At 42.1% G+C, this 25,180-nt stretch overlaps 1 protein-coding gene across 4 annotated transcripts in view; it reads left to right on the forward strand.

The window, feature by feature from the left end:
• Positions 1-1,017: 1,017 nt before the first annotated feature.
• Positions 1,018-25,180, forward strand: part of CYSLTR2 (cysteinyl leukotriene receptor 2) — a 49,790-nt gene continuing 25,627 nt past the window's right edge. Inside the window, exons 1-3 of one of the 4 annotated variants that reach the window (XM_085577818.1) lie at positions 1,018-2,575; positions 4,520-4,655; positions 9,939-16,250. In XM_085577818.1, coding sequence (XP_085433944.1) covers positions 9,946-10,890 — 945 coding nt within the window. In that variant the 5' untranslated portion in view covers positions 1,018-2,575; positions 4,520-4,655; positions 9,939-9,945 and the 3' untranslated portion in view covers positions 10,891-16,250. Of the gene's footprint in view, positions 2,576-4,519; positions 16,251-25,180 lie in introns of those variants that run through there. The other 3 variants (XM_085577806.1, XM_085577812.1, XR_004149074.3) reach the window with 3 other exon arrangements.

The raw sequence follows: 25,180 nt of genomic DNA on the forward strand, positions 1-25,180 counted from the left end.
ACTCATTTGGGGCCCTCCCCTGTGGGCAGTACCTCTGTGCAGGGCTGGAGGACATGTATTTTTATGAACAAGGGGAAGGAATAGGGTGACTAACCCCCTCTTGCATTTCTGTCTTGAAACTGGACTATTGTGGAGCCAGAATTGCAAAAGGAAACAGAGACAGAGGCATGATGGAGACTGCAGTCCAGAAGGGTGGTTTGCACTCTGCTGTGCCCTCAAACATCTATGCATTTTAGGGACTCAAAATTCAGAAATAGTCTAGGCTCCTGTTAAGTATGTGATATACACGCAGCATCTTGTGATGCAAGTCTTTGATTCTTCATGATATTCTGATATGTCTTCTCCAGAATTACTGAAGTTTTTATTAGTAAGAAATGTAATAAACTCCCCTCGGAAGCTGAGTCATACAGTGAATGTTTCTAAAAAATTCCAAGCAGTCACTCCGGATCTAGCTCATCAGGTGCAGGGTGAGTTGGCAGCCAACCTCATTTATTCAAAGCCAGGCTTAAAGCAAAACACAGAGTTACTTTATAAAAGGGAGGAAGCAGTACTCTCCAGAAAGCAGGGTGTTTAAGAAGGTGAATATGGGAAATTACCCAGGCAATGAAGATAGTCATATCACATGGTGAAAAAGTTGTTCTCAAAATATCTCAGGAAAATAAAATGTGATCAATGTATTAACTTTTCTGCATGTTTCAGTCTCTGATTCTGTATCTGAGAACAGCCTGCTTATCAGTCCCAAAGTGATTATCGCCACATGCCTTGTGATGGGGATGTCATCAGACTGCTACTGCAATGCCTAATTTAGTCTCTGCCAGTTGCAGAAAAGATGCGGTCTGAGTTACTGGGGCATTGCCCAAGTGAAGACTGCGGCCAGAGCTGCCTTTTGGCACTGGTCTCACTGGCTGATGTGGCCTCAATCCCTGATGCATGTCTTGTCTCTTTCCCAAAGGACTCTCCACAAAGATGCTGACAGGATCATTTCCACCCTGCTTTAGTCTATGTGACCTGGGTGAGAAGATACATCACCCAGGTGTTTCAGGTGTCTACAATACCTGCCTCAACGACTCTGTGGGGTTAGGGAGCACCCAGGAGCCACTCTGCAGACAGACCTTGGCAGACAGGGAAACAGCTGGGACAGCAACCAAAGCAGCCAGCACAACCACAGCTGGAAGAGGACACTTATCCATGGGCTTGGGTGTCACAAGAGTAGGCAAACAGCGGTTTAAAGAGGGTCCTAATTCATTGTCATGCTGCACCTTGAAAATCCACTTCATGTGGATCTCCGTCAGGAAGCTTTTTAAGTTGACTTTGCTCTCTCACCTCAAATAAAGGCGAGTATCAAAAACCACCTTTTGTGCCCACCTTGGAGACCAAAAGAATTAGTCTAGCTCTTAGCTAAGCTGGTTTTCTATGTCCTTTTTCAGCCCCATGGTAAAAAAGAGGACCCACAGAGCTGTTTGTGAGTGTAGGGATTTGTAAGCTCTGGTGACACAAGTCTTTGCAACTACTGCACATTGCCACCATGACCCCACATGAGGAGCACACCCAAAGGACTACTTTGGCTGTTCTCAAGTTGACATGTACAAATGTTAATTAGAGGAGAAATTACAGTCCTTATCCAAAGCACTTTGCAGTATAGATAACTACAAGTGTGGATGGCAAGAAGGTTGGGTTTTTTTGGAGATTTCATCTGCTGTGCTAAGCAGCCCTTTGTGGACTCCTGACCTGCTGCCAATATGAAATACCACACAGCAACCAGAAAGCACTTGGATATGTCTGGTCCACCTGCACGTGCTGACAGCACATACAAGAACAGAAATAATGAAGCTCTTACATCTACAGTGTGTATAGAAACGTATTTTACAACAGCAGTGGGATCAGAGCACCCATCTGTGCAGTCAGCATTGCTCCACCAAGAAGTAGTGAAGCTTAAGAGGGGGTAAGGCATTCACTGCAGCCATTTGCTCATGGCCTAAAGAGCTCTATCTGTTCCTGTAAAAATTCAAGGAAAAGTAGTCCCTCAGCTTGTTAACTCAGCCTTGAATTACGAGTTGAATGAGATTATGCGCCAAATCCCAGGAGCCTGTTAACAATTTTGTTATTTATGTGTTTTCTGGGAAGTAAACAAAACCAAATATCCTCTCCCTAATTCCAAGAACATATTTAATGATTCATGGGAAGATTATTTGGGCAATCCCACTAATATTTTGGGCAACTCTGACTAATGAAAGCACATATATAGAAGTGTGGGACCAAACACAGAAATTCAGAATGCTTCACAACATTCCATGTAGCTGTAAAACCTCTTTCATTGGGTGAAAATAATGAAAGACACCCTGTGATTGCTAGCACCACTCCTTAAGCTGAGAATACTTCTCTTTTAAGAATATGTAAGAAATTTATATCAGGAGTTACTTCCCTGTTTGTGGTTTTTCTTTGGCTTCTACATTAGTAGCACTTGGATTTTGCATCAAGTTCTTGCGGGTTTTCTTTTCATTGAAAATCCTGCAGTCTGAGCAACAGCAAGCAGAAGAAGGAAATACTGAGCACACCAGAAGGCCCATGAGCTGAGGTAAGACAAGATTTGTTTACTTTCTCTGCTGTAGATAAAATGGTTGCAATTATTAAAATACAACATACTTTTCTTTCTCATTATTTGCAGTTAAGGTATTACTTGCCAGAAACAGTGATAGCTGACCAAATTTCTCTATGACAAAGCTAGTGTTGAGAAATTTTTTTGGCAGAAAAAAGGGTAGATTTATGTAACTAGGATTGTTTGCCAGATGGAAGATAACAATGAAGTTGTGGATCTGATCAATTGAGCCTTGTTTTTTAACTAGATAAAAAAACATGTATTTGGCTTATGGTGAACTTTAAAAATAAAAGGTGTTAAATGTCAGACTCTTGGGGTTTTGTTCATTATTCTGCATTTAGAAAGGTGAATAATATGCCATGTTTTGATGAACTTAGTGTTGATTCAAAATATTGCAATATTTTTCATTTATTCTTGGTAATGCTGCTCCTGAAACACAAAGTGAATAAGCAAAAAAGCAAAAAAGCCAGTGGGAACTTTAAAAAAACATGAGAACTTCTGTTTCTCTTGGAAGTGCAGTAGCAAATGCAAATGATCTCCTCTATGGCAGCAATATTATAATTGCCTTCCTATTTGGGAAATAAAAAACAGATTCGAGTGTCTGGGGTTCTCTTTAGACAAAAGGTTACCATGATAGATGCAAAGATCATACAAGAGGTTCTAACTACTTCTCACTTTACATAGCAAAGTAATATATTTTGATGGAACAGCCTGATTTCCCTATTTAACTTTGCATATGGAGAACATCTTATTAAAATGAAGTTGTTTTGTCATTATTCATGTTATAGTGAATGCAGTGTTTTAGAGCAGCAGATCTCAGCTCAACAGTTTGGAAATGGAGAGTTTGTTTACACCTTTAGAGACAGGGGGGGTTTCATATTTAGCCCTTCAGCAGCAGCACCCCTCCACCACATATCTTCAAAAGGACTGTGTCCTTCTGTCCAGGCATGGCACAGAAATCCATCCCATTCTCTGCTGAGATACCATATGACTTGATTGACTGCCCTATGTAAGAACAGGGGTAGTCCAGGGCTGCTGACTACTTTACTTGCCTTTCTCTGCATGTTCTCGAGCTCCATAATTTCTGTTTTCAGTGTAGAGACAAGCACTGTCCACTATGGGAATGCATCAATATTTTATACAAGGTGATACCCTACTGGATGGTACTCCTCCTTTTGCTGACAATTTTGGTTCTTCTGCTGTTGTAGCCAATGCAGAACTGACTTCAGCAAATGGTCAATGATGCCAGTGCCAAGTGCCCTTTCCTGAATGCAACAGCCAGTTTAAAATTCATGTAATTAGGCACAATTTAGATTGTTTTTCCACTTTTCCACAGTATGCATCACCTTACATTCAAATATACTAATTCTCATCTGACACCCTATCAACATGGTATCTGCTAGCATGGAGAATTGTCATTTCCAGACTGTTGATAGAGACACTGGATAAATCTAATCTGAGTGCCAAACCCTAGAGGACTCCATTGCTTATTTATTGAGCTCCCACTTTGCTTCCTACACTTCAGCCAGGCTTTCAGCCCACAAATGAATGTGCCTTCCAGCTGTCTGGCAACTTTGATACTTAAGAAACTTAAGAAAGGTACTTTGTTGCAGAGCTATGTCGAAGGCTTTGACAAATGCAATTCTAAATACACACGTATCACAGAATCATAGAATGGTTTGAGTGGGAAGGGATTTTAGAGATCATCTCATTTGAAGCCTCCTGCCATGGGTAGGGACACCTTCCACTAGACCAGATTGCTTAAACCCCATCCAACTTGGCCTTGAACTCTGCCAGGGATTCCATTCCCCTTTGTCCTATTGCCACATGCCCTTGTGAAAAATCTCTCTGAAACTCTGGTGTAGGGCCCCTTCATGTACTGGAACATGCTTTAAGTTCTCTCTGGGGTCTTCTCTTCTCCAGGATGAACAGCCCCATCTGTCTCATCCTGTCTTCACAGAAGATGTGCTCCAGCCCTCTAGCCATTTGCATGGTTCTGCCCTGGGCCATCTCCATGATGTTCTTATGTCAAGGTTTCAGAGCTGAATGCAGTGCTCAGGTGGGGTCTCACAAGAGTGAAGTAGAGAAGAAAATCTGCCTTGGCTATATATATATATGTGTGTGTATATATATATATGTGTGTGTGTGTGTGTGTGTGTGTGTATGTGTATGTGTATATATGTATATATATATATATATATATCAAACGACCACTGGGTCTCCTTCATCCATTGTCATCACAGCTCTGCAGTGGGTAAGCCAAACAAGATCTCCCTTTTCAGAAAACATAATGACTTTTTCTCAGCAGACTGGCATTGCAATGAGCTCAGTGCCTTCATTCTTCATTACAGATGCCCCCAAAATGTCCCAGAGGCGGAAATCGGTCCTAGTGGTCAGTAGCTCCTAGGACTGATGACGAGCTTTGAGCAGCCTTATCAAGCCTTTCTGGTAAATGAGAGCTGCACTGATGACACATCAGTCCCCTGGCACAGTGCCTGATTGCAATGGTGGGTTACGTGCCTTGGCTGGCAGTCTCACAGTTGAGATCCTTTGGGATACTGATATGAGTGCCATCTGGTCTCAATTACTTTTTGGACTCTCACTTATCTAGTTGGTTTAATACTTCCTGCCCACATCTCTTGAGTGGAGCTGGCTCCTCTGTCCTTTTTACTGCACCAGCCCTGAAAATATCCCAACATCGTTGGTTGGGAAGAGTGAATTCCCTGAGTATTCCTGCTATGACTTAGTTTCTAAGAGATCTTTTGCCACCAAACTCCCCTGCTAGTTCCCAAGTGTTTTTTTCATCTTTCAGTAGGTTTACAAAACTTACTGTCAACCCAGAACATCCTTTACCAGAAGCCCTTCAGTATTTTTTTTTTCTTTAATGCTCCTTGTTTCCTCTCCACATTTGATCTGTCATGATGCAGACTTTCCTGTTCTCCCCATATTGACAAGACTTCTGTTTTCCAAATGGAGATCTTTTCCTTTGAGTAGTCTTGGTAACTATTTTACTGATAGACATTTGACTCAATATTTCCTAAAATGCCTATTTATTTTGGAATGTAGGCTTGTTGAATTTCCTGTTTGTTTTCACAGCCCCCAAATTTATGTAGGCTTCTTCCTTCTGGGACTGCTTCTCTGTCCCACAGTGCTGCTGAGCCCAGCTGTACTGTGATTAACAGTACAGACCTACCTCCACCAAAACCTGTGCAGCACTAAAGATCAGATGGCATCTTGTAGAGGTAGAATACCAAGGTAGAATGTCATCTTGTGTTGTGGATTTTTATTTTCAGGTCTAATTATTCTAGGAATCAGGAAGTCATTGCTTATGGACATAACATCTCATCCTGCTGCAGCATTGCATCTTTATAACAACGCTCCAAACCTCCTTCCATTGCTACCTGCTTTCTATCTTCTTATCCTTACTTAATGTGCTCTGGCAACTGTCATAAGGTGGTAAGGAGCTCGGTAGTGCATTCCTAGTAGCATATTTGTATTATTAGAATCTGCCTACAAGAACACTGTTGTGCTTCCCTTTAGCCACAATATTTTTACAGTGTTGTGAGTTATGTAGTCCCTCCTGCACAGTGCCACTCCTCCACCTGAGCATCCTACAGCATCATTACCATAAAGCTGGTAGCATGGCAACACAAGCTTCTATTGATTATCCTTTCTCCTGCAGGTCTCTGAGCTTTCCTTTGCACCAGGGTTTTGGTCTCATGCCAAGCCTGATGGATGCTCTGTCTCTTTTTCAGGTTTGAGATCAGTGCAGAATTACATGTGAGATTTGTTTTTGATCAGATGTTCAAGATAGCATGTGCCAGTCTATTGGATTTGTGGGTAGTTGGATCCTGGGCTTAAAATATGAGAGGTTTGAGGCATTTTTATTAGTTTAGTATATCCTTCAATTAAATAAATCTCCTCTTACTTTTGCTCTATCAGCCCCCCACCCGTCTTGCACACTCATCCATTTGTTAAGGATGTAAAATTCGCCTTAGGTGAGGAATGTCTTTCTGCTATCATCTTACCTAGAATTGCACTAAGATAAAAGGAAAAATATATATTCATAACAAATATGTTTAATTTATAATATAGATGTGTTTGTAATGAAAGATAAATATTTCTTTATAAAATCCTTGCTAATCAAGATGTAAATATTTTTAAAAGATTTCACAGAGATGAAGAAAAGATAAAAAACCCACCCAAACTCTACATCTAATCTACTCATGCAGCAGTTATTTCAGAAAAGGCTCCCTTTTTCTTTCTCAGCTGATTTTCTCTTTCTCATGCCAGGGAGATTGTCAGAGCCTCAGGACATGTGTCAGCTGCTTCCATTTGATAGCTTCCATCAGTGAAACTCATATATAGAAAAAATCTCCTGTTACAAAATTTTCTATAAGAGGAGTCTTGCAGTATCACTGAAGAGAGAATCCCATTTCAGTTTGTCTTTTTCTCTCCTTTTTTTTTTTTTTTTTTTTTTTTTTTTTTTTTTTTTGAGGGCTGTTAGATCTTACTGCAAATTTCCCTTCTTTTGGGAGACACAGAAAATTCCTATAGGTCCAGTCTCTCACTCTTAACCCATCATGTTCATTCATGACCCAGGAGACCATCTGGACACTTTTTCTGAAAATGAAGTTTATGGTCTGTCCTCAGATAGATCATTCATTCTGTATATCAAGTAGCCATCTCCTAACCTTTGCTGGATAATAACAGTTCTTGGATTCAAGGAAGGATAAAATTCTCCCCTTATCCTCTGTGGTTGGTTGAGGTAGTCCCAAGTGAAATATATCTTTCACTTCACCTTCCCTTCCACATTGATCTGTGTGTCAAGACATAGCTAACAGGAGCATCTACAATGAAAAGTGCATGGGTCATTGTTGGCCCTGTACTGAGTGCAGGAACCATGGTGCTTTAGGAGCTTTCAGTTGACTGGTCTACAATTTCTTTCTCTTGGACATCCCATAACAGCTTGAAATTTAGGTGTTGGAATAACTTTGAGAGGAGTCTGAGGACTGATTTTCTTGCTAGGGTGAAGGATGCTGAATTTTCTCAATTGCACATGCACTATTCTACTCTTAGTCTTGGTCTAGCTGGAAAGAGAATTGAGGAACATTTGTGCAGTTAGAGTTAAAAACATCTTAAATGGCAGTTGTTGGCTAGATACCCTCAATATGAGGAGCCTGAGCTAAGTGCCTCAGGCCCTGTGCGTGTAGTGCTCTTCCCAGGATGCAGGGACCCAAGGGCTTTTCATCAACTGAATATTCATTGTCCCAGTCTCATCCTTCATCAGATAGCACTGGACACAAGCAATCAATCATACTACTGTGCAGGGTGTGGAATTTGTCCACAGTCCAAGTTCTTCAACCTCATTTGACTCCTCTACCTCACGTCTTTCACACACAAGAATGCTTTGACAGGTAGCAGATCCCTTTATTAATATTTCTTTTGTGTTTGGGGTTTCTAAAGGCAAGGATGCTTGGACCACAGGAAAACAGAATCAGAAGGGCTCTTCCCTTCGCTGAACCTCAGGCTGTAATGTTTCCCTGAAAAATGGGGGGATCATACTCATTTTGGAGAAAAGCTGGTCTTTGATTTCATACAGAAAGTGTGTATATCAGACAGTTATTCCATAAAGAAAACCAAAACAATTAAATTTTGATTTAATTAGAATCCTTTGATTGTTAAAGATTTGTCTTGAAGAAGAATATATTTTCCATCTTCTTCGTGAAGAAAGAGGATCGCAAATGAGGAGGAGATGAACTTTAGGAACATGTGTTTAGTCAGTCCAGGGCTTTGCTGAGACCCAATATCCATGAAGTACTCTTTGGGAGCCCAGCCTGGGGTTGTGCTTCCCATGCTCCCCATCCCAGTGGGGCTGGATAGAAAGAAGCCTGCTGGGGCACATCTGTTTGCTATATTCAAGAGACTGGGACAGACTCTGAGACACAGCCCTGGAGATACAATGGCCTGCTCTGAACATAGCTCAGGCTTCCACATCATGGCTTCAGTTTGCAAATTAACTCCCATTTACAGCACACTGGGTAGCTGGGTGTTTGAAGTACCCAAATGTAAAGCCAAATTTACCCCTAAGGAGGCTTCACCTGTACAAATAAATTAGTTTCAAATTGTGAAGCTAGTGAGGTTCAGAATAAGAGATAGGATGCAGTTGTGTGCCATGGGCACATTATCACTCTCACTGGGGCAAATTAAAAGCTTCTTTTCCATGCATCTGAAAATGCCATGTAGTTGTGGTTTTCAGGGCTAAAAATTTCCATGCCCCATCTTTAGAATATATTGGTATAATAAAGAGGGAATTGCTCCCACTGTCCAACAAGAAACAATACTGACACCTTCCTTTGAAAATACTACTAGCTGCAGGACAGCTGAGATAAAAAATCAAGAGTTCAGAAAATACACATTAATGACAAAAAAATATTATTATTTAGAGTGTATTAGTGGTGGGCAGTTTTGATTTTATTTGATTGAGTCATAGTCTCACAGAGGAAAAATGCCTCCCTCTGTGAGCACAGCCCATTTTCTCAGAGGCTATTTTCATTAGGGCTGCAAATGTAGGCTGCTCTGGAAGCTGCAGTGTGTGTGGATGACTGGTGCAGAAAGGCTGAGCACAAAAAAGGTTAAGAGAGTGGTACGTGGAGCAAAGGCCCCAAGAAAAGAGACATAGAAAGCCACCAGAAGCTAACAAGAAGAAATACACTGCATGGAGGAGGAAGTTAAAAAATGAATTGTGCATAATTAGCACAGTGTTTGCAAAGTGTTTAAGGTCAAAATGTCCTTAATTTTTACATGTATCAAAATACATGTGGTATTGCTCAGGAAATACTACCAAAAACATACCAGAAAAAAATTCCTGGTTCCAAAAGGCAGATTCAGTTCTTTTGGTTTCATTCCTTATTTGAAATGCAGGCCTAGCAGTTGACAGTGATTTCTTTTCTGATCAGGTTTTGATGTTTCCATGGTAGGTGACTAGGGACTCAAAACTTCCCTGCCACAAAATGGCTGACAGCAAGCTGGCTTGTTTTGCACAGCAAAGATCAGAGACTTGTCATTAAAACACACACACAGAACGTCTAAAAGCAGCACTTTTACAGGCTGAGAACAGAACCAGCTGCTGTAGTACTGAAACTCATTAGAGCTTACTTGGGGCTTTGTGTCTTGAGATGTGTATTTACTGGGACATCACAAGTAATTACTCATTAACGAGCCCTTACTTCCCACTGTCATCTGCATCTTGCAATTTCTGCCTTCAGTAAAACAGTCCCAAATAGCCAAACTCCCTGCCCAGCCTATAACCCAGCATTCACACCACTTCTTTTCCTTTTAGCAGAAAAATGGAGACGCTGGCTCGGACTATGAACATTTCCAAGGTGGCAGTAGATGGCAGCTTCACTAACAGCTCTTCCAACTGTACAATTGACGGTTTCAAACAAGTAATTTATCCCATCGTGTATCTCTTTATCTTCTTCCCGGGTGCTGTTGGAAACAGCCTCTCCATTTATGTTTTCTTCCAGACTTCGCAAAGGACCTCAGTAAACATTTACATGCAGAACTTGGCTATTTCAGACCTCATGTTTGTGAGCACTTTGCCCTTTCGGGCCTCATATTTCCTCTTGGGATCACGTTGGGTATTTGGTGACATCCTCTGCAGGATCATGACTTACACCTTGTACATGAATATGTACTGCAGCATTTATTTCCTCGCCGTGCTCAGCGTGGTTCGTTTTGTAGCCATCGTCCACCCATTCAAACACGGACAAGTGACCAACACGAAGTATGCCAGGATTACCTGTGCAGCCATATGGATCTTTGTGCTGGCAGCTGCCAGCCCTCTGTTAAACAAGGGAATCGCTGGCTACAGCAACCCAGTCAAATGCTTGGACCTCCACCCCCCCAGCACACACAGGCTCCTCATGATGAACAGCTTTGTCCTGGTCGTGGGCTTCATTCTGCCGTTCTGCACAATTTTGTTCTGCTATGTCTTTGCCATCAGAGCGCTGCTCAAGTCCAGGGCTCAGCGGAGCAGGAGGGCAATCTGTCACAGGAAGGCACTGTTAACCATTGTCATCACTCTCATCCTCTCCCTCATCTGTTTCCTGCCATACCACATCCTGCGCACTGTCCACCTGCTGTACAGCACCTGCAGCCAGGCCAGCCTGCACAAGGCGCTGGTGGTCACTCTCTGCCTCGCTGCCATGAACAGCTGCCTCGACCCTTTCCTCTATTACTTTGCTGCTGAAAATTTCAAAGCAAAAATCAGAAGTTTGTGCTGCAGATAGCTGGTGCAGAATTGCAAAACAATATACAGTCCTGATGGGATTTCTAGACTGGGCTCATACTATTCAATGACAGAGGCTGTGTGAGTGCTGCTGGCCAGCCTGCAGCTCTGCTGCTCACTCACTGTCAGGCATCTCTGAAGCAGAAGTCTCTGGGACAGAGGTCCTTATGGGTGACAAAACTGAGTCCAGATGATCTGAGGACAGGTGGCTGGGTATGATCCTTGGTTGACTTCTGTTTAGCAGTGTAGAGATACCTCTGTTGTTCACTCTCCCCAGGACAAGGCACTGAAAGGAATCCACCTTGCTACTGGAGTCCCATTATTTCATTTCACAATACTGAGCGACTTGAAAGGAACACTGCTCACCCGACCACTTCAGTGTCTGTGCCTGAACCTCTGAGCACTCCATTTCCCTGCATGTGCAGGGGTTCAGAGACTGTGATTCCCTACACATTCACAGTACCCTGCCAGTTCTCCTTGCAAATACTGTCAAAGGGGTTGCACATTATAGAAATACAAAGGATCACTGATGCTTTCTACTGAGGCTGACTTAAAAAGCAGGAAGAGAGGCAAACAGGATCCATCACTGGCTCAGACTGCTCAGAAGTCGCTAACATTTCTAAATTTTCCACTCTGAGCCAGCCACCAAGGTATTCTGCTTAACATTTCATGGGTTGTCAAGGGAGAGAATGATTTCAAGCAAGTGGCATCGTCCTGGAGTGTTGTGAGTAAGATGCCTGCTGGCAGTGAGGGCAGGACATGGGTGCCCAGAGCATTGGGCTGCATCCTGCAGCTCTTCATGTGGTGTCAGTTCCTTCAAGGTCATTGTAACACTTCTTTTTCATGCCCAGTGTTGCCAGTGCTTTTCACAAAGCTGAGGCTAAGCAGTTCCATTCCCATGCAGGGATCCAAAGACAAACTTTAAAAATTATTTTGGTCCAAAAAGGTTGCTAGGGAGTGGTTTCCTCTGCACAGGTAAATCAGTCTGACACCAAACAGCTGCCAAAGGCATTCCCAATTGTTCATCTTCAGTCTCATCTGAGGAGGAGAATGATCCCTTTTTTCATAGGATTAACTTCCTATTGGTTTGAATTTCCTACATCAAACATGAAAGAATGCAACAGGGAAGCACTAACCCAGGTACAGGAAGAAAGATGGGAAACAGAGACAGTGGAGGAGAGCTTTTTTAGAAAGCAATGGGAATCTACTCCTGTGGGTACTTTGGAAAATTTCATCAAATGGCTGTATATTTGTAAGTCTCTGAATATTTTCTAAAATATGTTTTCTAAAAATTAGACCTAAGAGAATACAGGCTCCAGACTCAGGCCATATTTAGATTTTGGGTTTAATTACATCATCTTTTACTAAAAACAGACAAGAAATTTAATCATATTTTCCAAGAAAGCAACTGGGCTTATATGAAAACTAACAAAAATGCTGAACGTCTTCCCTCACTGTGAAATTCAAACAAAGAAAGGTTTTTTTCTGTGAATATACTTCTCAATGCTCTGAACTTTGTATGGAGAAAGAACTCCATAAACTGAATGTTATTTCTCCCAAACAAAAATAACAGCAGCAAGCTATTTTTAGCTCTGAAATATGCAGAATACAAATCATTGCTGGTCAGGTGGAAAAGTACTTGGCAAATCACTGTAAAAGGCACATTTTTTTCTTGGCTATCTAAAGGTTATATTCAATCTGTTTTAGTCACTTGATGCTGCCTTTGATGCAAGTACAGAGTTTTATCAGAAGTCTTCACTAAAGATCATTCTTCAAATCCTTATTTCAATAATGCAGCAGCATACTGGAGAGCTGACCTAATGATGCCACGTGAACTCCTTGATCCCATGCTGTCGATGAAAAAGGGAATAATAGCAGTGGTTTGAAATGGGAATATGATTGAGATGGTAACAGTGCAGATATAGCAGTAACATAATTGGAAGGAAGAGTGAAACTCTTCTTCTGTGGTTTTCACCAAGGAGGAAACCTCAACAATTATGAGTGACAAGTGAAGCCTCTCATGAGACACCGTCCACTTCAAATACTGCAAGAGAATGCAGAAAATTAGCCACTGTCTAATCTCACCCACATGCTTCTGTCTGTATCTGCCCAGTGCACCAATCAGATAATTCTGCATTTAGAAGATATATGTATTTCACTTATGAAGTCACTTTTTTTTGTATTGACCATGCTACCACTTTGTAGGCAATTGAATTAACTGTCAGAACTGTGTTTTAATAAACTAGATTTACCTGTGGCTGAAGAAACGTTTTTTATTGATCGCACAGCTAACAAGGGATCTCCTCTGACTACAGGGTAGAAGGAACAAGAAACAGATACTGAGGTTCTGTAAGTGGGCCATCATTTCACAAGACTGAAATGTCCTTGGAGGTGTGAGAACATCCTGCTGCCTTATTCACATTTATTCACATTACTGACAAAACAGTGGGGAACACGAGTCAAAATTTGAGGAGATAAAGTAATAGAATTTTTAAATTATGACATAGTTACAAAAGGATTCTAGACCATCCTTGTTAGGGATTTTCTCATGAAGTTTCAACAACACTTGTATAACATGCCACATTTCTATTTACTGCCTTTTCTCCATTTACTGCTCTTGCATGTCTCTACTCATGGAGCTGAAGATTCGGGTTCTTCACTGTGGAAGTATCATAGTAAAAAATGTAGTTTAAAAAGCACCAACATGTCTATTCTAAAAAATAAAGCTCATGACAGTTAAATTGCTAGCAATACCTTTAGGTCCCTCAAGGGACCACATTCCCCTCAAAAAGTACTTTGATATGTTTCCTCAAATTTCTAGGAGGTAAAATCTAAAAATATCTGTGTGCATAGAAAGTTAAAGCAACAGTAAACTTGTGAGCTTGAAGGAGATATAAGAAGAGGAAATGAAGTCTTTAAGTGACTGGGACCCTTACGCAGCAGCAAATTATCTACCCTCGTATGCACATTTTCCTGTCATTCAGGGAACTCCTGGTACTTCTAGACAAAGTTAATTTTTCAGTTCAAAGTTACACTAGAGCCATAGAGAGCAGAAGGAAATGCCACTCTGTTGTCTTGATTTTGTAAGATTTTCTAAAGCTTTCTGAGTTTACATTCTTGTAGTAAATTTTTCATACAACTTTCTGTAAATAACTTATTGCTTTGCATTCCTTCATAGAAGAGGAGAAATTTGATAGACTAATAGTTTGTCCTGTGTCGTTGGAGAGGTGGCACTTTCACCCTCCATTCCACTGTCAACTTTAGAAAACTATAAATGTTGGAGTCAGAAATAAACTTCTTCTCTTTTACGATCACAAAAACAAAGGTTTTTTGTGTCCTATAGTAACACCACTGTGGTTTTTTGTGTAACACCATTGTGGCTTTTTGTGTCCTATAGTAACACCACTTTTCACATCAGCTTTTCAGCCCCAGTTTGAGACCACGTGTGGCTGTGAATGCCTGAAGGAGTAGTGTCACAGTGAGCAGGGGAGCATCTCATGACTGTGATCCTACCCTTCAACTCCACTCTGATGAGACTCCTCCAAGAGAGCTCTGTCCAGCTCTGGGGTCTCCAGCATGAGAAAGACTTGGACCTGTTCGAGCGAGTCCAGAGAAGGGCCATGGAGCACCTCTCCCATGAAGACAGGCTGAGACAGTTGGGGGTATTTCAGTCTGGAGAAAAAAAGGCTCTAGGGAGATTTATAGCACCTTCCAGTACCTTAAGGTGGCTACAGAAGAGCTGGAAAGGGATTTTTGACAATAGGACAAGGGGAAAAGGCTTGAAACTGAAATAGGGCAGGTTTAGATTAGAAATTAAGAAGAAATTCTTTACTGTGAGGATGGTGAGGCACTGGAACAGGTTGCCCAAAGAAATTGGCATGCTCCACCCTTGCAAGTGTTCAAGGCCAGGCTGGATGGGGCTTTGAGCACACTGGTCTAATGAAATGTATCCCTCACCACAGTAGGGAGATTAAAATTAGATGATTTCTAAGGTCCCAAACCATTCTATCATTCTATGATTTTATAATTTTTATTTTAATCAATGCATTATCCCACTAATTTTCATGATACATCCTCTGCCTTCCTCAACATACATCCTGTCACCATAGCTTATCTTTTGCTTTGGCTCCTAAGTGTGTTGGGAGAAAGGGGTGCAGATTTTGCTGATCAGTACCTCCTTTTTGAGGTGCCTATTCCTTTATACTACAACAGCACACTGTGCTGGCAGCAGACTTTTCCTCCATCTTAGAGGTGTTGACACTTCTCTTGGTCACTTGGGATGGGCAAGATAGAAACCACCTGCTGCTGATAGGAGTGGAAAAAGATCTATCCAAAACAACCAAGTGTAATCACAGTCAAGAGGAGTCAGATGCTGTTTCAACAGCGATACCATCCCCGGGCTAGTGTTTCAAATTCTTGCATTATATCTGAGGCACCTTAAATGATGGTCTATTTAAAAGACTATTGATAGGCAAGCACAGATTTCCTGAGAGAGTCCAGTATTATTTGATGTGCTTCAGCTTTCTGGCCAGCATTGAGCATGACCTGCCAGGTGTCGCCCTGATTCTTAAGATTTTCTAAAGCCTTCTGAGTTTACATTCTGTTAGAAAACTTTCCCACACATTTTCTATAAACAACATATTGTTTTGCATTCCTTTGTGGGGGTGGAGGAAGTTGATGTACTGGTGGTTTGTCCAATGTCTTTGGAGAGGTGGCCCATTCACTCTCCAATCCATTGTCACCTTTGGAAAAGTATAAAAGTTGGAGTCAGAAAATAAACCTTTTTCTTTTTTACCTTGCCATCGCAGTGTTGTGCTTTCTCATGTCCTATAGCGACAGCCAGGCACTGTGACTGTCCCAACATGCTGTGCAGTCCTGTCCCTCTCACACATTGTGCTGTGTATATACAGGAACTTAACTGGACATCTGCAAAGACAAGCAGTCTGTTTAATTGCATTCAGCTGATGTTATGCATGATCTGTTCATCCACCAGGCAATAGCTTAAGGAGGCCAAAGAAGTTAAGTAACTTTCTTTGTCCCAATTTCCTTTTCTGCCTTTCAGAAAAACTGGCCAGAATTCCACCACTGCTTCTCCTTTTGATTTTACAGCTGAAAGGATGAAGCTGCCTGACACAGGGACCAGGTCACACAAGTCACATTCCTGTTCACAGGACCAAAATGTGAGCTTTTACTTCTGAAGCTGAGAAATAAAGCTCTGGACTTTAGTCCATATTGCATCACTCAAAGCTTGAATGCTCAGAGTGGTGGTTGGCAGGTTTGCTTGTCATGTTTGCTGTCTGTATTTCCAGATGCTGAGATGCTGAGCATGTTAACTGTTGGATGATAAAATGTCTTCTGAGCAGCTGTGATAGATGCAACTGGGGATGATGCACTCGGCATGGAGCTGTGTTTCATTACAGAAATTTTGGCAAATGAACCCCTGAAGAAGGGATCTTTGTTCTCTGCAGATTTTTCTTATGTTATAACCAGCTTTCAGTTCTGGAGGCAAGGAGACTGACTGTCTCTGGCAGGCCAGCTTCAGGACCCTCTGATGTCCAGCCCAAAAAGCCCTCCATAACAGATTAATACCTTCCTGTGATTAGTTTCTCCTTGCAAACAATCTCTCACCAGAGCTTCAGGATATTTAAGGATGTTTTCCTCATTGGTAAGATACTCCTTACATACTGTAAGTTAGCTTTTTGTTGGCAACTATGAGGACAAATAATCCAGAAGGAATGAGAAAAATAATCCAGTTCAAGAACCAGCCATCTTCCATCTTCTGATCTTCATTACAGCAGCTGGAGCAATCTCTTCTGGTGGTCCCTCAACATTAAAAAAGAAAATATAGACACAGATAATGAATGAGAATATGCTCTTAAAAACAGTGCTCTCAGGCTTTTTTTTTTTTTCTTTCTTTTAATTTTGAATCTTGCTCATCCAACCACTAAAGACATTGAAGCGTGTAGAATTTCCCTGGTAAAGCTGCTATCAGCAGCACAGGTACACCTGGATCCTCAAGAAGTGGAGGTGGTGTGTGGAGTACCTGGCTCAGTGTTGCTACCCCAGCCTTTCCCGAGCACACAGTCACTGGGGCAGTCTGTGGAGCCGGGCAGAAGGGTGCCCTGTGGCCAGCCAGGCTTGTGAACCTTCCCATTGCCTGGGAACAGTCCAGATACACCTGACTCCACACCAGCACAAGCCTGGCCCTTCCCACACCTATGTATCCTGGTTGTCATGGAAAGGAAAACCAGGTGCAGAGACCAGATGGGAAGGACATGCTCCAGCAGGTCACCAGCATGCGTGACACACCCAAGCGTGCCTGGCCACACCACCTCCACTGACTTGTTAGTGCCAGGTACAATTCCAGACTGGCCATTTCCCAGTTCCTTTCCCTTCAAATTCCTAATGGCGTCTAGTGACACCTGAGCACCTGAGCTAGCTGGGCTATGTAGGTGAAGTTTGCCCTGGGAAATGTAAGTGGATGGGCATACAGCCCAGCTGGGAATGGCATAGGCAAACGTGTTGCCATTCTCAGAGGAATGGGACCTTCAAGCCAGTGCCCAAAGACAAAGGAGCTGATGCCCACCTGTAGAACCATCTCTCACTGTAACATTTACTGTCAGGGCCATCACAGAGCAAGTAGCAGGCCATGCTCTCACAGGGAGATCCATCTTCATGCTTGCAAGGAGCAAGAGCAGCTCAGGAACTACTGACATGGTCTGTGGTGTCTCTTGCTGTTTTCTGACCATCTGATCTAGAGCTTGCATGGTCTGTCTTTCTGGAGGGATCCTGCAGACCTGATTAAAAATCAGCAAAGCTCAGCAGCACAGGAGGACATGACACGGGCAGCCTGGCAATGGGGAGAAGACCATGTTCTTTGGGTGATGCTGTGGGAGAGAAAAAATATGGAAGTGCTGGATGTGATTCAGACACCAATTCCATTGATGCAATTTACACTGGCTATGGTCAAAACATGCTTGTGACTGAAAAGTGTTATTGCTGTCTCCTTGTATATTTTCTTGGGATTTTTCAATGCCATGAAAAAAATCAGGCCCTCAAAGCCACCATCCACAACAGACATGTCCCTTGGCTTTAATCCAAGGCACTGCAAATGCCCATGGGCAGAGATACTCCTAATCCATCCTCAACGGAGCTGACAACATGGTCACCAGCATGCTGAGGCAAAGACAGAGTACATCTAAACAAGCCTTTCCCAGCACCACTACCCAAATAAGGCCTTTTTTCCCCCTGAATAAGTCATCAGTAAGGGCTTTTAAAAGCCACAGGATCTCTTACTGAAAATCCTTAGTCAACTGTGCTCTCTTTTAAGACATCTTCTAAAGCAACACTGTACACACAGCTACCCTCTCAACCAAACTAGCAAGATTGATTTAGAGAAACCCATTGATAAAAGGAACATGCCAAACCAAAATACACCCTCTCCTATGCCTCTCCTGACACACACCTTGCTGTTTCCATTCCTACAGTCTGTACCTCATCTAAAGACAGGGTTCATGTGAGAAAGGCAACTATGGAGACAGTTTGACACATTGGCAGAGGATTTGTACCTGATCAAAAAAGAAGGGACAATAACAGCAATCATTCCTGAGCTGCTTGGCCATCAAGAATACCCTGACACCCATCTTCCCTGTCTCCCCCTCCACTCAAAGAGATATATGACAACTTTCTTACTTTGAAAGTCCAATGAGCAGAGAACCAGAGGGAAAATACTGAGCTGAGCGTGGATATGACTGACTCAGCTGCATTTTTCCTAGGAACCAGGGTCACTTAGCAAAGAGAAATCAACAGACAGGGCATGAATGCCAGACACTTTCTCAGAAAGCTGCAAAAATCAAGGGACTTATGAAACCTCTATGAAGAATACTATATATAGTATTTCTATACTACATATATTTCCAGGAATTGGGGGGAGCTGTTGACTCCCCTGAAGAGGAAAAAGCCTTGCAGAAATATCTTGAAAAATTAGAGGGCTAGGCAATCACCAACTAGATGAAGTTTAACAGAGACAAGTGCCAGATTCTGCTCCTAGAGAGGGGAAAACCTGGATGTATGGACAGACTGGGGCTTAAGAGTCTGGAAAGCAGCACCTTGGGAAATCACCTGGGGGTTCTGATCAGTGGCAAGTTGAAGATAAGTCAGCGGTGCCCTGGCAGCCAGGAGAGCCAACCCTGTCCTGGGGTGCATCAGGCACAGCATGGCCAGCTGGGCAAGGGAGGGGATTGTCCCACTCTGCTCTGAGCTGGGGCTGCCTCACCTCGAGTGCTGGGGGCAGTTCTGGGTGTCACAATATAAGGAAGTCATGGAGCTCCTACAGAGTGTTCAAAGGAAGGCTACAAATGTGGTGACAGGCTCTGGGAGGAAGTTATGCGAGGAGCAGCTGAGGTCACTTGGTCTGTTCAGCCTGGAGAAGAGTGAGGAGAGATCTCATCACAGTTCAAGAGGGGAAGAGGAGGGGCAGGCACTTATCTCTTCTAAGGGGTGACAGTGACAGGAACTAAGGGGATAACAAGAGGCTGAGTCAGGAGATGTTTAGTTTGGATATCAGGAAAAGGTTGTTTACCCAGAGGGTGGTTGGGCACTGGAACAGGCTCCCCAGGGAAGTGGTCAGAGCAATAAGCTTGACAGCATTCAAGAAACATTTGGACAATGCTCTCAGGAACATGGTGTGACTCTTGGAGTGCCCTGTGCAGGGCCAGGAGCTGAACTTTGATGATCCGTGTGGGTCCCTTCCAACTCAAGGTAATCTGTGATTCTGTGTTCTGTGAATTGAAAGTCATGGCCAAGTCTCCATTTCAGAAATTCATCTACTTTGAACTGCTATATCAGGAAGGAGCCTCAAAAGTCACAAAGAACCATGCCTCTGTTGCCAGTCTATGCTTAGACTGTGTCTCACAGCCAAGAACTTCCTTTGGGTTTCACACACAGTACATTTCAAGACATTTAACTTCCGGCTTATAGCAGGCATTGTCATCACCATCACACTATAATATACTTGTCTTCAGAGTGCCATCCTGATTCCTTATTTCTTCAAGTAGTCAAGTAACAACAGGAAGAACAGCAAAAAATTGGGATTGCTGTTAAATGATGTTAGTACTCTGGAGATGCCAGAGGATGGATCCAGGCTCTTCTAGGTGGTGCCAAGCAACAGGACAAGAGGCCGATGCACAGGAAGTTCCATGTGAACATGAGGAAGAACTTCTTTACTGTGTGAGTGACCATGCACCGGAGCAGACTGCCCATACAAGTCTTCTCATTGAAAATATTCAAAAAATGTTTGGATACAATCCTGAGTAACATGCTCCAGGTGAGCCTGCTTTACCAGGGGTATTGGATGGGATGGTCTCCAGGGGTGCCTTCCAACCCCCATCTATTCTGTGATTTATTAGTCTTGGATTTTATACTTCACATCTAGTAATTAAAGACAACAGCAGGTTATTTACCCATAAGAAGTAAGAGAGTTAAGTATATGTGTGTGTATATATATATATATATATATATATATATATATATATGTGTGTGTGTGTGTGTGTGTACACATACATACATACACTATATATATATATATACACAAATGCAGGAACATACACCCTCTCATATTTATTAATTTAATTTTTTCATTTTTAATGTCTTTATATATTTATGTACATGACCATAGATCTTAATTTGCAAAGTCAATGAATACATATTTAACAATCAGTGTCAAATGTCTCAAAACTAATGTCTTGTGTAACCCTATTCCATTAATAGCTCAGTAATGGATTTTAAAAACAACATATTCAGGACTAACTCTGCACCATCATGAAATTGTAATGTAGATCTGAAGTATAAGAAAGCAAAACTTGTTCCCTAAGTGATGTATCAAAATTCATACCTTCTCTGATGAGCATTCTTCAACAGGGAGAAATTCAAACCCAAATACCTCTTGTACTACATCTTGCTAAATTTTGCTTGACATCCCTATTATGAGAAAATTTCTGCTTCCATTTTCATTGTGACTCTCCCTTTGGCCTAAGGTGACAGGTAAAACCTTTGACATGCTGTCTTTTTTAAGAAGTTGACAAGCTGTCTATTTTTCACACTTGGGAAAATCATGTGGAAAAGATTTCAAAAATTTCTACTGACAGCTGTGAAATTAAGAACAGGTTTTTGGCCTTATGCTGGTATAGTAAAATAACGTTTCTTACCCTGTGGTGTGCAGGCTGGTGGGCTCCACAGATTCTTCTCAGACCACAGTGTGTAAGAAAAAACATAAAATCTGTTGTTAGTCAGACCAAATGTGCTATTGGAAGGTTCACACCTTCAGAAGAAAGCAGAAAGCTGTCACAAAGCATCATTCTCAAATGTGGACATGTCCCTTACCAAAATGCAAATATGTGTTCTGTGCAAGCACTACCAGCACACCTAAACAAGTCTGTATAAGCAGCAAGGCTGACATTGCATTTTGAGAAATTCTGCACGAGTTCCTTGGGAGATCACTGCACACTGGCTGGGATCCTGAGCATTTCCACTTGTATTAAGACAATAAAGAGATCTAGCAAAATTCAAACCCTTAAACATCCCACTGAAGAAAGTAAAAGGTTCCTATTAAAATACTTAGGATTAAACCCACTCTCTACCATCAAAGGCAATGTTCCCAATTACAACTAATTTATCATTGTGGAGGGCATCAGGAGAATTCCAATCTTTAAAGTAGAATGAAGTGATGAAAATGTAATACCCAAAAATAAAGATGAAATAAAATTCTATTGAAGACTCATGAGAAATTGAAATTGATTTGAAGGCCAATATAATCTTCCAATAGAAGACAGTACTACATCTTCTTCTCATACACAAATATATAAGAAGCAATCAAATTTTATTGTTTCAGAAAAGATGTACTATAAGTGAAGGTGGTAACAGAACAGAGTCATATTGTTCTATTGCCCTGGGGACTTTTGCTCAGGCACTGTGGGATTGACCAGCTGCCTCTAGCAACTGTGGAAAAATATAAAAGAAGATACAACCTGCACTGATGCTAGATTTTCAAACTCCAAGCAGAGTATTTAGTAAGTAAGTTTCCAATCCCAAGAAACATAGAAAACTATGTTGATCATTATCTTAATTTCTATGGGGTGAGATATGTAAAAAAATAAGTCTGAGTAGGAAGAGAAGTGAGTATGAAGAGCATAACTCTGAAGAAATTTAAATTCATGAACATGCAGTTGTGTCTTGGTGTGGTCAGATGCCTTCCTGAACTGAAATAAGTGAGATTAATTAGAATTAGTGAGGTTATTTATATCTCAATATTTCTGTACCATACTGTGGTGTACAGTAAACCCGTATGGAATGGGTGTCAAGACAAAGTCAACTTTGAACTGTGACTGTGGAAATCCACAAGACAGTGCCCTAAAAAGCAAGGATTTCCTTTTCACAAACCATATTAAGATAGAAATCATAAGAGGAGAAGAGGTCACATAGTGAAGGATGTGGATTTAGAGCATCCCAAGTACCTCTGTCCATGGTCAGCTAAAAACTCCAGTGCAGGAGATTCACCTTGGATAATCTTGGCTGGAGATGCATGCCCCAAGCTGGAGGGCTGTGAAGGAAGCCCCAGCATGCTTTAAGAAAACACTCCAGCACATTAAATATGGTGTCATTTCTTAACACAGAATTCAGTGCAAGATAAGACACCACATTCCCCAGATCTTTGGTAGGAAACCAGCTCCAGATCCTTGAGGTTTCCCCAGTACACACCATTGCAAGAACTGCTTCAGGTTGGCTCTCTCTCTCCAGATGGATTTTGGTCTGTCCTTGCAAAGGTTGACTCCTTTTTCCTTGATCTCTGCCCAGGCTGGTTATCTGCAGCACAGCAGTGCTCACTCCACCAGCCAAGCATCCCTGGTTGGGGACAGATACGGGGTCAGTGCTGCTGTCAGCCAAGGCATCCCCACCTGCTTCCTGAGTCATCCTGACAGGAGTCGCTCCCATCGCCTTTAATGGCAGCCCAGGGTGATTAGCTCCATCCTTTTTCCTACAAATAACTACTCTTGGGCAACACATATCCCATCTTAAATCTTCCAGTTCTCACTCATGAATACTGCAGGGACACAGCACTGGAAGAGGTCTTCTGGGATGTGGTGCTTTTTCTAGCAACAACATCACCATGTGTCCATCTACACAAACTAATCAGAGCTGCCTGAAAAGGGTTACACTACTTAAGAAAAGATTTCTTTGACATTGCTTTTCCAGGTGACAATGCTTTGATGGCAAGAAGTAACTTTCCAGTTCCCACTCTCCTGTTTGATTCTCCCCTGTGCTTTGCAAAGCTGTTTTTCCCCATCCAGAGGTTGTCTGCCAGGTACACTGTTGAGTGGACACATTTTTGGTTTAGCTTTTGCTAGGTTAAAAGTGTCACATACTCTTGGCACAGCTTCTTCATTTGCTTTGATCATCCTGATCATCCTCCACTTGAGGCTGAGTGCATATTCCTGGACATGTATGTTTAGAACTGTACATGGTGTTTCAGCTGACGTGAAAGAAAAATAAGCAATGGACTATTTTCTTGCCTTGTCAAGAAATCACTCAACTGGTAAATCTCCAAACCACAATGAATTACCTCATGGTTGCATCAGGTTCTTGGGGCTCGTATTTTCCCAGTGACTACCTAGCATACTTTAATACATCCCATCTTTTTATTCTCTATCAGAGAAAAATAATTTTTCTGCTTTTTCTCATTAGTCTTTATAGCACCTCCTACATTGCTAAAGATGAGGCCAAGAAGCCCTGACCAGCTCACACCCACACTGTCATGTAGAAGTGCATTGGATAGAACCAGCAGCATCCTCCAAAATGGAGCTGGGAGTGAAATAAGAGGGTGCAGAGAAGCTCTGGACTTGGCCTGGTTCTCTTTTATCTAGTGATGTGGAAACACTCAAAGAGCTTGTGGTTTCATCTTTTGCACTACTAAAGTTGTTCCTGATTTCCATTTCCCACAGGCTTCTTAAGAGGATGGAGGTGCTCTTTACTTTAAATTCTCTATCATATGCCAAAGCTTGGTGCGAGGATTGTCAATAATAAGGTAAAAAAGGGTGAATTTCATGTCTGATTCTGGAGGATCTGCAGTCCAAAGGTCCTTCAAGCTTTAATCCCCTTCCCCTAGCACTGCCTGAAGTGACTTTTCTTAAGAGAGGGATAAACATATGTTGGGTTTTTTTAGACTCATTTACTTCCATCTCTTTTGCTCCTTCTTAAGTAACAGTACTGACTGCTGGTCATTAGGTGCTCTCCCACTTGAGGGAGATACTGAAATGTTTTTTATTTCTGGTGACATCAGAACATGTGAATGTCATCACACCAACTTAAGGAGCCTGAAATGGTTCTACTCAGGGGTAGGTCTATAAAATATTTGTCAGGGAACAGGCTACTGACAAGACCACAATTATCAACATGGTCAAGTGGGGACTTTCCCATCTACTGTACCAACATGCACCCAAAAAAGCAATGTGAAGACAGTGATGCAGGGGACAGCAGAAGCAGGAAAAAAGAGTCATGAGGAGAAAGGGAAAGGAGAAAGGGAAATGGGAAAGAAAATAGAAATGGAAACTTCTTTGAGGGATAAGTCATCATAGCAGCTTAAGGCACCAGAGCTGGATCTTTCTCATGAGTTCAGGGACATCTCTCTTTGGCTTTCCTTATTTGTCAGATGAGAAATAGCTGTCAGTGTCTGAGTGAAAAGCTTGTCCAAGGAGACAAAGTGTGAGGAACCAGCCAGGCAGACTCAGGTCCTTGCTGCTACTCCTGGGAGAAGGCCAGGAGATCTGGCCTCTGTGAAGAGGATCAGGGAAAGATGATGTTGAAAAAATGAATGCCTTGGAGAGTGAGGTCTTTGTACCAGAATGGATGCTGAGAGAAACTCCGTGGTCCTAGGAGTATGGCTCTAATTGTGTTTTGGTGATAACTTCTGGAACCATGCAAACTTATCACTTCTGCAGCCACAGAAAAATGGAGTGGGGCACAGACCCAAGGAAAGGAAGAGGGAAGCAAAGGGAAGGAGAGCATACATTGGTGTGGACATGAGGACTAGGAGAAAAAAGAGAAAGAGTGGGTATGTATGAGCAAAAGAAAAGGGACAGAAGAGCGAAGGGAAAGGAGATAGAAAGAAAATCTTACTGCTGAAGTACAAAGAAGGAAAGCCATTCAGTGACAGAGAGGAAGATACATGTTGTAATTAGAGTACTACAGAAAAGCTTAATATACATCAGTCATGCTATGACTGCGGCATGAACCCAATA

This window comes from Lonchura striata, chromosome 1 (genome assembly GCF_050655825.1).
Source record: "Lonchura striata isolate lonStrDom1 chromosome 1, ASM5065582v1, whole genome shotgun sequence".
In the NCBI taxonomy this organism is placed as follows: Eukaryota; Metazoa; Chordata; class Aves; order Passeriformes; family Estrildidae; genus Lonchura; species Lonchura striata.